The 12,349-nt window shown below is 47.1% G+C and overlaps 1 protein-coding gene across 18 annotated transcripts in view; it reads right to left on the bottom strand.

Moving 5' to 3' along the window:
- Nucleotides 1-1,581: 1,581 nt before the first annotated feature.
- SVIL (supervillin) overlaps nt 1,582-12,349 on the bottom strand; it is a 235,007-nt gene continuing 224,239 nt past the window's right edge. For all 18 annotated transcript variants that reach the window (XM_040451067.1, XM_040451064.1, XM_040451065.1 and 15 more), the window contains 7 exons: nt 11,489-11,696; nt 9,993-10,126; nt 7,904-8,059; nt 6,189-6,332; nt 5,023-5,147; nt 2,692-2,847; nt 1,582-2,594 (listed from right to left, as the gene is read on the bottom strand). In XM_040451067.1, the coding sequence (XP_040307001.1) occupies nt 2,508-2,594; nt 2,692-2,847; nt 5,023-5,147; nt 6,189-6,332; nt 7,904-8,059; nt 9,993-10,126; nt 11,489-11,696 (1,010 nt within the window). In that variant the 3' untranslated portion in view covers nt 1,582-2,507. The remainder of the gene's footprint in view (nt 2,595-2,691; nt 2,848-5,022; nt 5,148-6,188; nt 6,333-7,903; nt 8,060-9,992; nt 10,127-11,488; nt 11,697-12,349) is intronic.

The raw sequence follows: 12,349 nt of genomic DNA on the forward strand, positions 1-12,349 counted from the left end.
CCTGCCTCTCTCCTTTGGAAACTCCCCTGGTCGCCCTACTGGCCCTGAATCCCGGTTTCTCTTTGCATTCTGCCCCGCAATGCCACTTTCTCCTTTCTTTTTTTAATGTTTATTTATCTTTGAAAGAGAGAGCCAGCCAGGGAGGGGCAGAGAGAGAGAGAGAGAGAGAGAGACAGAATCCGCAGCAGGCTCCAGCTGTCAGCACAGAGCCCGACGGGGGGCTCAAACCCACGAACCTTGAGATCATGACCTGAGCCGAAGTCGGACGCTCAACCTACTGAGCCACCCAGTACCCCCTTTTTCTCCTTTCCCTTCTACATTTATTTCTTTGGAAGGTTTGACTCATTCTGCTTTAATCTATCATTTCGAGGTGACTACACTCCTTTACTTCAACACTGACGCTTCTCCTACTTCAGCTACTGTAACAGTAATATTAATACCAGCAGGTATCAGCACTTGACAATATTCAAAGAGTTTCTGCTTGATCCTCACCAAGAATCAATCCTATGACGTGGGCGGGATAGCTGGCATTGATTCCTTTTTTGAAACAGAGGAAATCGAGGTGGGGAAGTTCAGAGACTGCCCAATATCACAGAGTCTCAACACGGTGGGACCAGGGGTGGGTTATAGGCCCCCGACCCTGGTGCGGTCCCAGGGCTGGGCACACAAGTGATAAAATTTAAAGCAAATGTGCTGGGGCGCCTGGGTGGCTCAGTCGGCTAAGCGTCCGACTTCAGCTCAGGTCACCATCTCGCAGTTCGTGGGTTCGAGCCCCGCGTCAGGCTCTGTGCTGACAGCTCAGAGCCTGGAGCCTGTTTCAGATTGTCTCCCTCTCTCTCTGACCCACCCCGTTCATGCTCTATATCTCTCCCTCTCAAAAATAAATAAAAGTTAAAAAAAAATAAATAAAGCAAATGTGCTGTTGACTGATCTGTTTGACAGAGACCGAAACAGGGGTCGGTGGGCAGGAAGGATGCGGTAACAACTCATGGCAGGTCTACAGAATTCATTTTATGAGTCCATGAGCCTGTGAGGAGAGTTTTCTCATTTTTAGGTTTTCTAAATGTCTATATATTCAATATTCCTTTTTTTAAAGCTTTTAAATTTTTTTAATGTATATATATTTTTGAGAGAGAGAAAGAGAGAGAGAGGATGGGGGGGGGGGCAGAGAGGGAGACACAGAATCTGAAGCAGGCTCCAGGCTCTGAGCTGTCAGCACAGAGCCCGATGCAGGGCTTGAACTCACAGACCGCGACATCATGACATGAGCCGAAGTCAGACACTTAACCGACTGAGCCACCCAGGCGCCTTGTATTCAATGTTCTTAAAAAGGCACTGAGATCCTCAGTATGAGATGCAGAGATCATTTTAGGGTAAAAAGCTTCTGTTGAATGATGATTTGCAAATATATGTCTATAATATAGTGCTCAGAACTAATATTATGGGTCAAATGTCTATTTAGTTATACAACCCTACATAAAATCTTGCCCTAAAGTTTTAGCAGTTAATATTTAACAGCCAAGTATTGATACTAGGTTGACATGAACAAACAACGTTTTGCAGAAAGGAACATGCTTGGGATTCGATGTGAATCAATTATTGTGTTTATTCCTGAAGCTTTTATTTTGGAGCCCTGTATCACAAAATGGCATGTTTAATGTTTACAACAGGTTTTAGAAATTTGAGATGTTTTTTTTTCATTTCTACCGTTTTTTAGAGTAAAATTGGAGATAATGTTCCAAACCATCATCAAAAAACGCAGAGCAAACTTTTCTGTATATAAACTGTACATAAAAACAAGGCACTATACATTTCAGGGAAGATATTAAGGTTGAAAGGTGGATTCGCACAGATTCTTTAGAGCCCGTGCCAGAAAGTACAAATGTCTCTGTTCATTTTAGCACCGGAAGCAGCACTCAGAACAAGTCAGACCTAAGGCCGAAGGAGACATTTCTGAACTGTGTGTGAAGATACAGAAGGGTGCCAGAGCTAATTCCACAGAAGCAATTCCATCTACCTTTTCATATTGTTTTGACACCAAAAGGAAAACAAATCTTAAAAGTGAATCGAATAATATTGCTTTGTTAAATACGTATTTGATTTATATGGTGTTTATATAAATATATATATTTTAGAATCCACAAACTATCAAAATAACACTTTATGAAGAGAATTGCTTCAAAAAAAAGAGTAGGCAACGCTCAGCTGGAACAGGAGGGCAGTGCGAGAGCAGCTGCTGAGAAACAGCTACTTAAGTGCACACGGGGACACCTTTATTAACATGACCTGCTGAGTCGTGGAAAGAGAGTTTCCAAAGGGTTCGCTGAAACATTTACAAAATACACAAATCCAGGACACGCAGTAGAGCTAGTAACTTCAGGTTTTAAAAACTCTGATGAAAAAAAAATTTTTTTTTTAAATACCAGTCCAAAAAAAAAAAAATTTGCCATTTTCCTGGTCCAAGGGTATCGAAAGTGACGGCAGATTCTTCTAGCCATCTCTCCCGCTCAGAACAGACCTTTTGCTTTCTTCAGGTTCACCTGCTTCCAGGCGGGCAGTGCGTTGTATTCTTCTCTGGTCATGTCTAGTGCAAACTGCAAAATTGGGGGAGACGCCCAGTAGGTGAGTGAGAGGACTCCCATCCAAGCCAATGTGTCGCTTAAACGCCATCCCACACGAAGAAATGCTTACCTCAAAGTCTTCGTCAGTGAGATAAATCTCAAGCTTCAGAGGATCAACTCCCTCGGGCAGTGGCCTGGCTAGCAGATCGGCCAGCGGATAAATGGTTTTACAAAGCTTGGCTAAGACATCTTCCACAAGGGTGATCTGATTCGAAACTTCCGTATCCTAGAGAAGAGGAGGGAGCAGAGAGAACTTCATGTCCTGCACCTGCACCAGTGTTTTGTCACGCGCCTGCAAATACATGACCCTGTCCTGTCTGTGCCCTCGCCGGACCCTGTCTAGTCTGTGCCTAGCCGGGGGGTGGGGGGGGGGTCACTCAAGGGGAAGCAGGCTCTGAAATGGAAAGGGATTGCCCAAAGCCCCACAATTCTCCTTTACATGTCTTCCCACCTCACCAAATAAATCCTGCCTTGGACAAAAGGGAGTATCACGTGAGTGAATTATGGCTTAAGATTATTAAATCTGGACTCTCGGGGCGCCTGGGTGGCTCAGTTGGTTAAGCGTCCGACTTCAGCTCAGGTCATGATCTCGCAGTCCGTGAGTTCAAGCCCCGCGTCAGGCTCTGTGCTGACTGCTCAGAGCCTGGAGCCTGTTTCGGATTCTGTGTCTCCCTCTCTCTCTGACCGTCCCCCATTCATGCTCTGTCTCAAAAATAAATAAACGTTAAAAAAAAATTTTTTTTAAATAAAAAAAAAGATTATTAAATCTGAACTCTAAACACTAGAAGCATTCAGATAATGGAATTTGTTTAAAAGTATTTTAAAATAACCTTATGAGGATTCATGCTGCCCCCTTGAGCCCTGTTTCTTAATCCATAATAGAAAAAGGTAAGAAAATGCGTCCAGGATATGCTGCTGAATCCAGACTTCAAACAAACAAACAAAAACCACTCTGTGTGCATTTACACTGAACTGGTTACTACAGGTAAATTCTCTTCCTCTGTTAAACCCGGAAGCCAGATCACTGCCCTCCTTTTGAGTGGCGGGAATGAATGACTAACAGGGTTGCCAAATTCATCAATGATGGTCGAGACTAGTGGTCACGGAGTGGGTTTGGAGCAATCCTGCACCTAAGACCCGGGACAAGCTACTTCAGGTGTCCGTGTCTCAGCTCCTTCCCTGGGAAAACGGAGATACACGAAGATGAATCTTAATAGACTGTTGTAAAAATAAGGGAGAAAATCTACATAAAGGGCTCGGAGCTGTGCCTGGCCCATGGTGAGCGCTCAGTGATTGTGTTATTGCCACAACTTGGCGTGGAAAGCCCGACCTCACTGGCCGGAAGCCCGCCAGCCTGCGCGAGATGCTCCCAGGCCACTGCTGCCTGGGCATGCACGGCGGAAGCAGGACACAGCGGTAATTACAGCCTTGAACTCACACTGCAGGAGGAGGTACGGGTGCGGGGCGCTGCACCCCCAGGCACGACTGCTTGTTTATTGTAAACAGAGCCCTATCGGGCTCCTCCCTGCGTGGACCAAGCCCACTGGCTTACAGAGAGATGTGAGTCTCGGCAGCGATGCTGGCATTAAACAGGCATTTGCGCTGCGCATCCACTGTTAAGCAGCAGCGAACTCTTTTTGTTTAAACGTGTTCGGACCTCCCGTAAAATACCCATGTCGTCTCCTCCGGAAAAGCAGCTCTCTGACATAGTAAGAAAATTGAAATGGAACAAACCTATTTCCTTCACAATGTTAAAAACTCATGACTTAAGAAATTCTACACAGCTGTAGTAAGCTTTTTTTTTTCCTATGTGGTTGGAAATTATAATGTTCTGGCTAATAATATGCTTTAGTAAATAAAGGTTATGATAAATGCTTCATGGGCTAATACCAACTGGTCTCATGAAATACTATTAATGAGCTATTCACACTCCTAATCAGGAGTGACTCACGATACATTCATTCGCTTCGTACTTTGATCTCTGAATAATCCATCACAGATTTATTTTGTGTCTCCTCAAACACAAGGTTAATGTCTGAAGCCAGAGGATTTTGTTGTGCCTTACACGGGCCTTGAAAAGCAACAGAGTTTTAGCAAACAGAATGAAGAGATGGCAGCTTTCTGTATATTCTTCAGAGTAATTAAGTTCACCTTTGCTTTTAAGTTGTTTAACTTGAACACCAGGTGTAGAAGAATACCAAAATAGTTCAAATGATTTTTCCATTTCCTAAGCTAATTCTATGTAGACTTGCTAACATGTTGTAAAAGAAAACAACAACAACAACAACAACAACATTTTATCACTTAGAAAATGCCATTGGGATGCTTCTTCCCAAGGTACAGTCGACTCACGATCTGAAAGGTGTGGAGCCACCTTCAGGGGGAAGCAAACCACACTCACCATTTCTGTGATTTCAGCAATGTCCTCTCTGTGCTCCCAGCTGGGGAACATATTGGTGAACGTCAGGGGCTCCAGACCAGCGTGGATAAGGTAAGACTTGGGGGGCGGCCTCTTGATATTTTTTCCTGTAGGTACACAGAGGGCAACATCAGGACACCCGGGGTATGGGTCCAAAGACCCGGTCTTTCTCTGATTTCCCTTGAAATCTTTTCTTCATTTGGATCTCCTGACTTATGGTTAGAGTGCAAGTTGTGAGTAGTTCATAATAACGCATGGATGGTATTTATACAAAATGTTAAGTTTATGCATATAAGGATGCGTAACACTGCGTGTAAGTGACCTGACTCTAGCAAAATGCTTCCACGTCTCTGGATCTGAGAGAGCCTCTCTCCATGGCTCCTGGGCAAGAGATTTTTTCCTCTTGCATTCACCTGTAGAAGTATTCCTCTGACTTCCTAAGGCAGCGTGAAGTTCAATGTGAGTTAAACAGCATTTTCTAAACCACTCTAATTTAAACATTTGGTGGGAATTTGTTACTTGTTACTGACGAGCTTTTCAAGAGAGAATCAACTGTATGAACTCAGTGAAACTAATCCATGAAACCTTAAAAATTAAGACAAGAAATTAATTACTGGCATCTTCGTTTTACATAAAATTCTATAAATTTTTGGCGGATGGTATAGTAAAAAGCCATGAGTTCACAGTAGATCTTTCTTTTTTAGATATCACACTAAAAATAATAACGAATGACCAAAAGGTTGCCATTGGCTTTCCAGCCCATTTAGGCGAGCTTTCCACTCTGGACAGTGGGCGGCTATGCGCAGAAGGAGGCCCCCAGCATGATTACACCAGAGTGCAAAAGGGTTCCGACCCCTCCAGGGCATTCCACAATACAGCCTTAAATCTTGAGGGTAGCAACTCAGACGGCCCAGTAATGTAAAAGAGAAAAATGAATTCCCATTCATGGTGACAGTCAAGAATGCATTAATCTCAAGATTAAGAAGCCTCAAAAAAAAAAACTTGGTTTCATCACTGCCTGCCGGGCTTTATCAAGGTTGGCCGGCACACGCAGGAAGGAAAACACTGGTCTGCGATCCTGCCGGGGTGGATGAAGCCTGTCGCAGAGCTGAGGGCCCCAGGCCTGCCCACTGGCACCGACGCCTCACCTTTGCAGTACTGGAGCACGGTCTCCATGGCACTCTTCCGGTCGGAGGCCCAGCGAATGCGGGCGGAACCCGTGATCTTGTTCTCGATGGGCCACCAGCCCTGCCAGAGGTACACCTCATGGTGATTGTCAACAAGGAAGAGTGCTGTGAGGGCAAGGGCAGACCAGACAATCAGGGGCTTCTCCGTGGATGCTTCCGGGGCACTCTTCCCCAAACCTAATGGATGCTTCCCTCCAGGCTGCTTTTGTCAGAGGGAGGGGGTGCAGAATCCCCTTGGCGGGGCCAAAGGCGGGGTGTCCACGATGGCTCAGCCCTTTGAGCATACAGTCAGTTAAGGCCTCTGGGCAGAAAGAGGTGGCCTCTGTGATGCCGGCCTCTTTTTCCTCCCTGTCCCCACACTCTCTCTCCCTTTGCCCCTCCTCAGTAGCCGGCCCGCCGGCGGCCCTTCCGAGAACTGGCAGCATGCCGAGGGGAGGGATAACGCACCCGCGAGGGGCTGTAGCAGCATTTCTCTCCAAAGAGCATATTAAAAACCGGCGAGTACACCCCCCCTTGCCCTACAGGTCACTGATGTGCGTGCCCCACATGTGATTGCTTCCTAGGTGACTAAGTTCCTGGTTCTCGGTGAGAGAATAGGGCTTGAAGGAGCAGACGCGTTCTAACACACCGTCAGCCCGACTCTTATTCCATGTGGCAGAGGGGCTCTCACACCTGCTCGGTCCGCCTGCCCCGCGCCCTTTCCTAGCCCGTGTTTCAGAATTCCACGCACACCACGCATCTGAAGAGCCCAGAAGAGGTTGATAACCCACCCTGAGGCATAGCGTGAAGAGGGTGGGTAGCGGCCTCCCTTTGAAGGAACTTGCTAGTATTTCCCGCAGTATGACCCGTGGGCCAGCTGTTGAGCTTTTAAGGCGGGGAGCTGGGCCGGGTGAATGAGAGGTTGTGGCTGAGGGGAGAGGGCACAAGGGCTCAGACTCGACTGCGGGAGTCTGGCCGGGTCCGTACAGCCCAGTCTCTGGTGACGGTGACTGTCCCAACCAGCACAAGGGCACACAACCGGTTCTGTCGCGAGGTGGGGGCCGAGTGGATACAGCCTTGACCTCGGAGTCAGAAGACATGGGTGGGAACCACAGCCCTGCCGTGCAGCCTTGGCTAAGGCAGACACCGTTCTTTGGCTGATTCAACAGATACTCCCAAGCCCTTGCCGCCCCGCCACTTGCTCTCCCCCAGGCTCTCCGGTAGTGGAGGGTGTTCACGCGACAGAGCTCTGGCCAACGGGATGTGAGCAGAAGTCAGCTGGGGGCTTCTGGGAAAGCTTTTGCTTTATCCAATACAAGGGAGAGACACGGCCATCACTGCCCTTTTCCCAACCCTTTCTTTGTGTCTCGAACGGAAAACACGATGCCCGGAGCAGGGGAGGCCGACTGTGGGCCATGAAGCCACAAGACTGAGGGGAGTCTGGGAGAAGAGCTGAGCTTCCAGGCCTGACACGGTTGTGCTCAGCCTACCTGGGCCTCGGTTGCCTAGACTGTAACATACGGCTGATGTTCCCTTCCTTTTGGGGTAGGTGTGAGCATGAGATAACATAAGAAAGTTACCCGCCAGGGCACTTGGCAAATAAAAACCGTTTAGTCAATATGCAAGTAAAGTAAAAAGGCCGTCTGGAAGGTGTGTGTTCTGTGGCTCGGCACGATGACCCCTTCCGCGGGCCGTACCTGGCTGTGGCGCGCTGTACAGATCTTCCTGCAGGAAGGGCATAGAATTGACCACAGAGGGGTCTCGGGCAGGATACATGAATTCTGTGGCTGAGAAGTCACCAGAGGAACTGCTGAGGATGAACAGGCGGGGTGTGAAGTTAAAATTTCCAGGATCTTTGAAAGAAAAGAGAACAGAGCTGAGGACACGATATGCATCAAAGGAAATTCCCAGCTGGACGGGAGAGCGACCGTAAGACATGAAATAACCCCAAAACTTCGTGCGAAAATAGAGAAAATTTATCTGACCTCGGAGGTAGGGAAGGTCTCCTTAATCATAATTATAAAAGGAGGAATGAAGGGACAGGGGATTTCTGCACTGACAGCACAAAAATGAACCCTTGCATTGCAAAAAAGCCCCAACCCAAACAAAAAGGCAAGTGACAAAATGAGAAATGTGGAAACTGGTTCGTGCCCTTGGTATATAAAAGAATAAAGATAAACATCTCGGTAAAAATGTACAAAAAGGCAGAAATGAAAACATTCACCAAAGTAGAAATACAAATAATTAAAAAAAATAGGGGCGCCTGGGTGACGCAGTCGGTTAAGCGTCCGACTTCAGCCAGGTCACGATCTCGCGGTCCGGGAGTTCGAGCCCCGCGTCGGGCTCTGGGCTGATGGCTCGGAGCCTGGAGCCTGTTTCCGATTCTGTGTCTCCCTCTCTCTCTGCCCCTCCCCCGTTCATGCTCTGTCTCTGTCCCAAAAATAAAAAAATAAAAAAATAAAAAAAAAAGGTTGAAATAAAAAATACATAAGCATTTAACAGTACTTCCAATTTAAACCATTAGTTAAAATAGTGCTTAGGTAGCAGTCTCCCCCCACCCCCCATTTTGGCAAAGAGGAAAAGGCAAAGTCCACGGGGGAATGCACACTCTCTGATGTATATTGCCAGGTGAATATGGAGATTGGTGTCCGTGTTCGGGGGCACCCTTGTTGAGCTGTACCCTGAATCTTTTCTACCTTTACCACAGCACTTCTGTATCTAGGAATTTAACTAGAAGCAAATACACGTACTTGGTTTAAATTTATTCACATCTCTATTGTGTAATAGGGAAAAATCGGAAACCTCTCTCCAACCAAAAGAGACAGGTTAAATAGAAAATGGCATATAGCATATTCATGGAATGCCCTGCGGCCAGAGAAGTCTAGATATTAACAACTTGAGCAACTGTTCATAATAAAGGGAAAAATCGGGTTACAAAACTGTGTACTGCTGTCCAAAATTTCCTTTAATATAGATGTGTATGGATCCCATAGAGAAATGTTAATTCTAGTTATCTTTGAGAGAGAAGATCATAAGGGACTTAGTTTCTTTTTCAACCTCTCTGTACTTTCAAACATTTTCCATCACCAATATGCATTATTAAGAAAAACTCTGTAAAAGTTCAGGAAAACTGAGATGAGTATACCCCACTGTGGTCCAACCTTGGGCAAGCTGATGAAGTTCGCTGTGCCTCAGTTTCCTCATCAGAACAAACACGGTGGCGTTAGGTGGTGAGCGTTAAGGCAGATAGGTGCTTAGGCGGTGTCTGTCTCATCCTAACCTGCCTAATACTTGTTAGCTTTCCCTCTGTGTTAATCTGTACGTTAAGTTGATCTGTGTTTTGTGTATTTAATACAAAACCGACCTATTCTCTAATCTGAACTCTGTTAGGTCCCTGCACCCAGGATGCTGGCCAGACCGAAAGCGTCTCGTGCCATAGGGTCACGTTGTGTCACTGTCCCTCTGGTTTCCTGGAATTCGCTTCTCTCCCTCCGTCTCTTCAGGTCATGCTTCCCTCTGAGGCTCTGTGTAAATGTCGTGTGATTTTCCTGGTGGAACTACTCTTTCTTTTAACTCTCAGCCTCCTTCATTCGTACCTCTTTCGTGACACACCAAAGTTTGATTTGGCATTATGCTTAGCTGTGCATATTATTTAGCTTCCTTACTGCGTTGTAGGCCTGGGAGGACCTAGCCTAGGTGTGATTCACTGGGTGTTGTGCATAGTATGTGCTCAGTAAATATGTACTGACTAGATTAGTGATGGAAAGCTACGGAATGTTGGATTACCTTGAAGCATGCAGTCGTAGGCTTTCCTGTCTCTCCTTCCTAAAGCGTCCCAGAATCCCAGGGGCTCCGATCCTTCATCGCACTCATGTATTGTCACTTTACTGCTACTATGCAGCCCGGCTTCCAGGGGACATCTGCACGGAGAAAATCCAGTAGTTTGTTTGTTTGTTTGTTTGTTTGTTTGTTTGTTTTAAGCCTGGAAGTGTTGGCAGTATGGAATTATTCAAGACTAAATCTGCAGATCAGTTCACCATCTCTCTTCTTCCTAAAATAATTCTTACTAATGAATTAAAACATGCTCCGTGGTTAATGAATGTGTGTGTGTGTGGGGGGGGGGGGGGGCAGCAGTGAGAGGGACTGGCTTGGCCCTTAGAGAAGAATGTATAATTACATACAAGTTGCAACGAAAGTGATCACGTTTTTATATACAACATACATATTAACTATTCCTTGTCCTCTCTTGCTAGAACATAAGCGTCATGGGGACGGAGACTTAGGTTAGTTCACTTGCAAGACCCTGGTCCCTAAATCTGTGCTTGGCACCAAGTACGTGATCAGTGAATACCTGCAGAGCGAATGAGTTCATCGTTCTGTTTTTTCCCAGTGGTCCAAGGGGAAAATCCAGTGGGCCAGTGATGCCTTTGGATACCTCGCCGAAGGTCAACTATCACCCCTCCCCACTCGCTGGCACACAGAACAGCGTTTCGAGATGAGACATTTTGCTTCCCGGCCGTCTGCCTGTTGACAGGGCACTGGCCTGCGTTCTCTCCGCCCTCTCCTCGGTGCGGTAGGTTCGAGAGCCATCCCAGGGGAAGGATGCCCGCCCCGCACTGCTGTGGTGCCCAGAGAACGGATTTGACCAGATTACCCTTTGGTGGCATGCTGTGGCCCTGGAAACGCTTCGCTTCTACTGTTCACATGTTACCAGTGTCCTCCCAGGTGACAGCCTGAGGAAATGCCAGGCATCCCCTGCCTAGCTGGCGGTCCAGCGACTCAGGGGCAAATGCAGGCATACGGTTGTCCTCTGGAAAGGGGACATCTTATAGTCTGACACAGTTGGTGGTCTCCCATACTTTTCTTTAGCTAAACGCTTCCTAACTTTCCACTGCTCTGGCAAAACTGAAATGTTGAACCCCTAAACGATATTTGAAATTTGCTCTCTTTAAATACCAAAGGCCTCCAGGCTTTTAATTCAAAATCATACCCATGAAAGAAATGATGGCACTCGTTGGGGGCACTTCCCTCACTCCTCCCTCACTCTGCCTTTCGTCGAGGCAGGTACATCCTCAGAAGGTGGGGGAAGCCCTCACGCGGGCAGCTTGAAGCGAGATGTGTGTCACGGCCACTTGGCATGTCAGAGGCCCCGAACCACGTTCATACCCACCCCCTGCTGAAGTCACTTGAAGTACACCCGGGCTTCTACTGGCGACCCTGGGTATCCTTCCCGCCTCACGGGGAAGCCCCTTCTGGGAGATGCCCTCACACACAACACTCACTGTTCTTTGATTTTATTTGCTGCGGTCCTTCCGACCTCCTTCGTGTGGGCTTGGGCTTTGCATCCGTGCCACAAGTAAATGAGGGCTTTATTTACGTTGAGGACAACCATGGAAGTCCTGGACCTCAAGCTACTACAGTGACAGGCCACTTCCAGCAAATTCCCTTCCACAGGCACTTCTCCGCGCACACAGTACAGCCTCCACTCACCTGCAGGGGGCAGCAGCGGCACAGAGTTAGGACGTGGTGTGCCGCGGGGACCCGCCAACACCACCCACCCTGGGCCCACCCAGGCCCATCCTGTGACTTGGGGGTGGGGGTGGGGGGCTCAGGCGGAGTGGCGGCCAGCTCGCTGCCAGCCCAGAAAGCACATCCTTTTGGAGTTAGAATCAGGTTCGTGAAGTAGAAAACCCATTTTTGTAAATACTCAGGTATTTACAAATACTTACAAATACTGAGTATCTTATAAATACTCAGGTAAATCACATAACGGGCATATTTTGAGAGGCTCTGAAGCTAAGAATTCTTTTTATTTTATTTTTTTTATAAATCTATTCTATAAATTAAGAGATTTTTGTTGGCCAGCATCCCATTTATAATAGATGACCCACTGAATTTTTCTCCCCTCTTGAGAAGAGAGACAGAGTCACTGTGGGAATTCAGTTTAAGGGAAAATAATCTCCCAGCCTCCTGCATACAGAGTCCTATGTATCCTAAGGTAAACGCCACAGGAAGGTGGTGGGGGGGTGGCTATGAGCTCCCCATAAGGCTGATTTGTAAGGCAAACGTGACGAGGCTTTCAGGGGTGAAGACACAGCTATATAAAGGGAGACTTACTTTAATACCCCCCCCCCACCCCCAGT

The sequence above is a fragment of the Herpailurus yagouaroundi genome, unplaced genomic scaffold (assembly GCF_014898765.1).
Source record: "Herpailurus yagouaroundi ecotype Mexico unplaced genomic scaffold, PumYag 203, whole genome shotgun sequence".
NCBI classification, from domain to species: domain Eukaryota; kingdom Metazoa; phylum Chordata; class Mammalia; order Carnivora; family Felidae; genus Herpailurus; species Herpailurus yagouaroundi.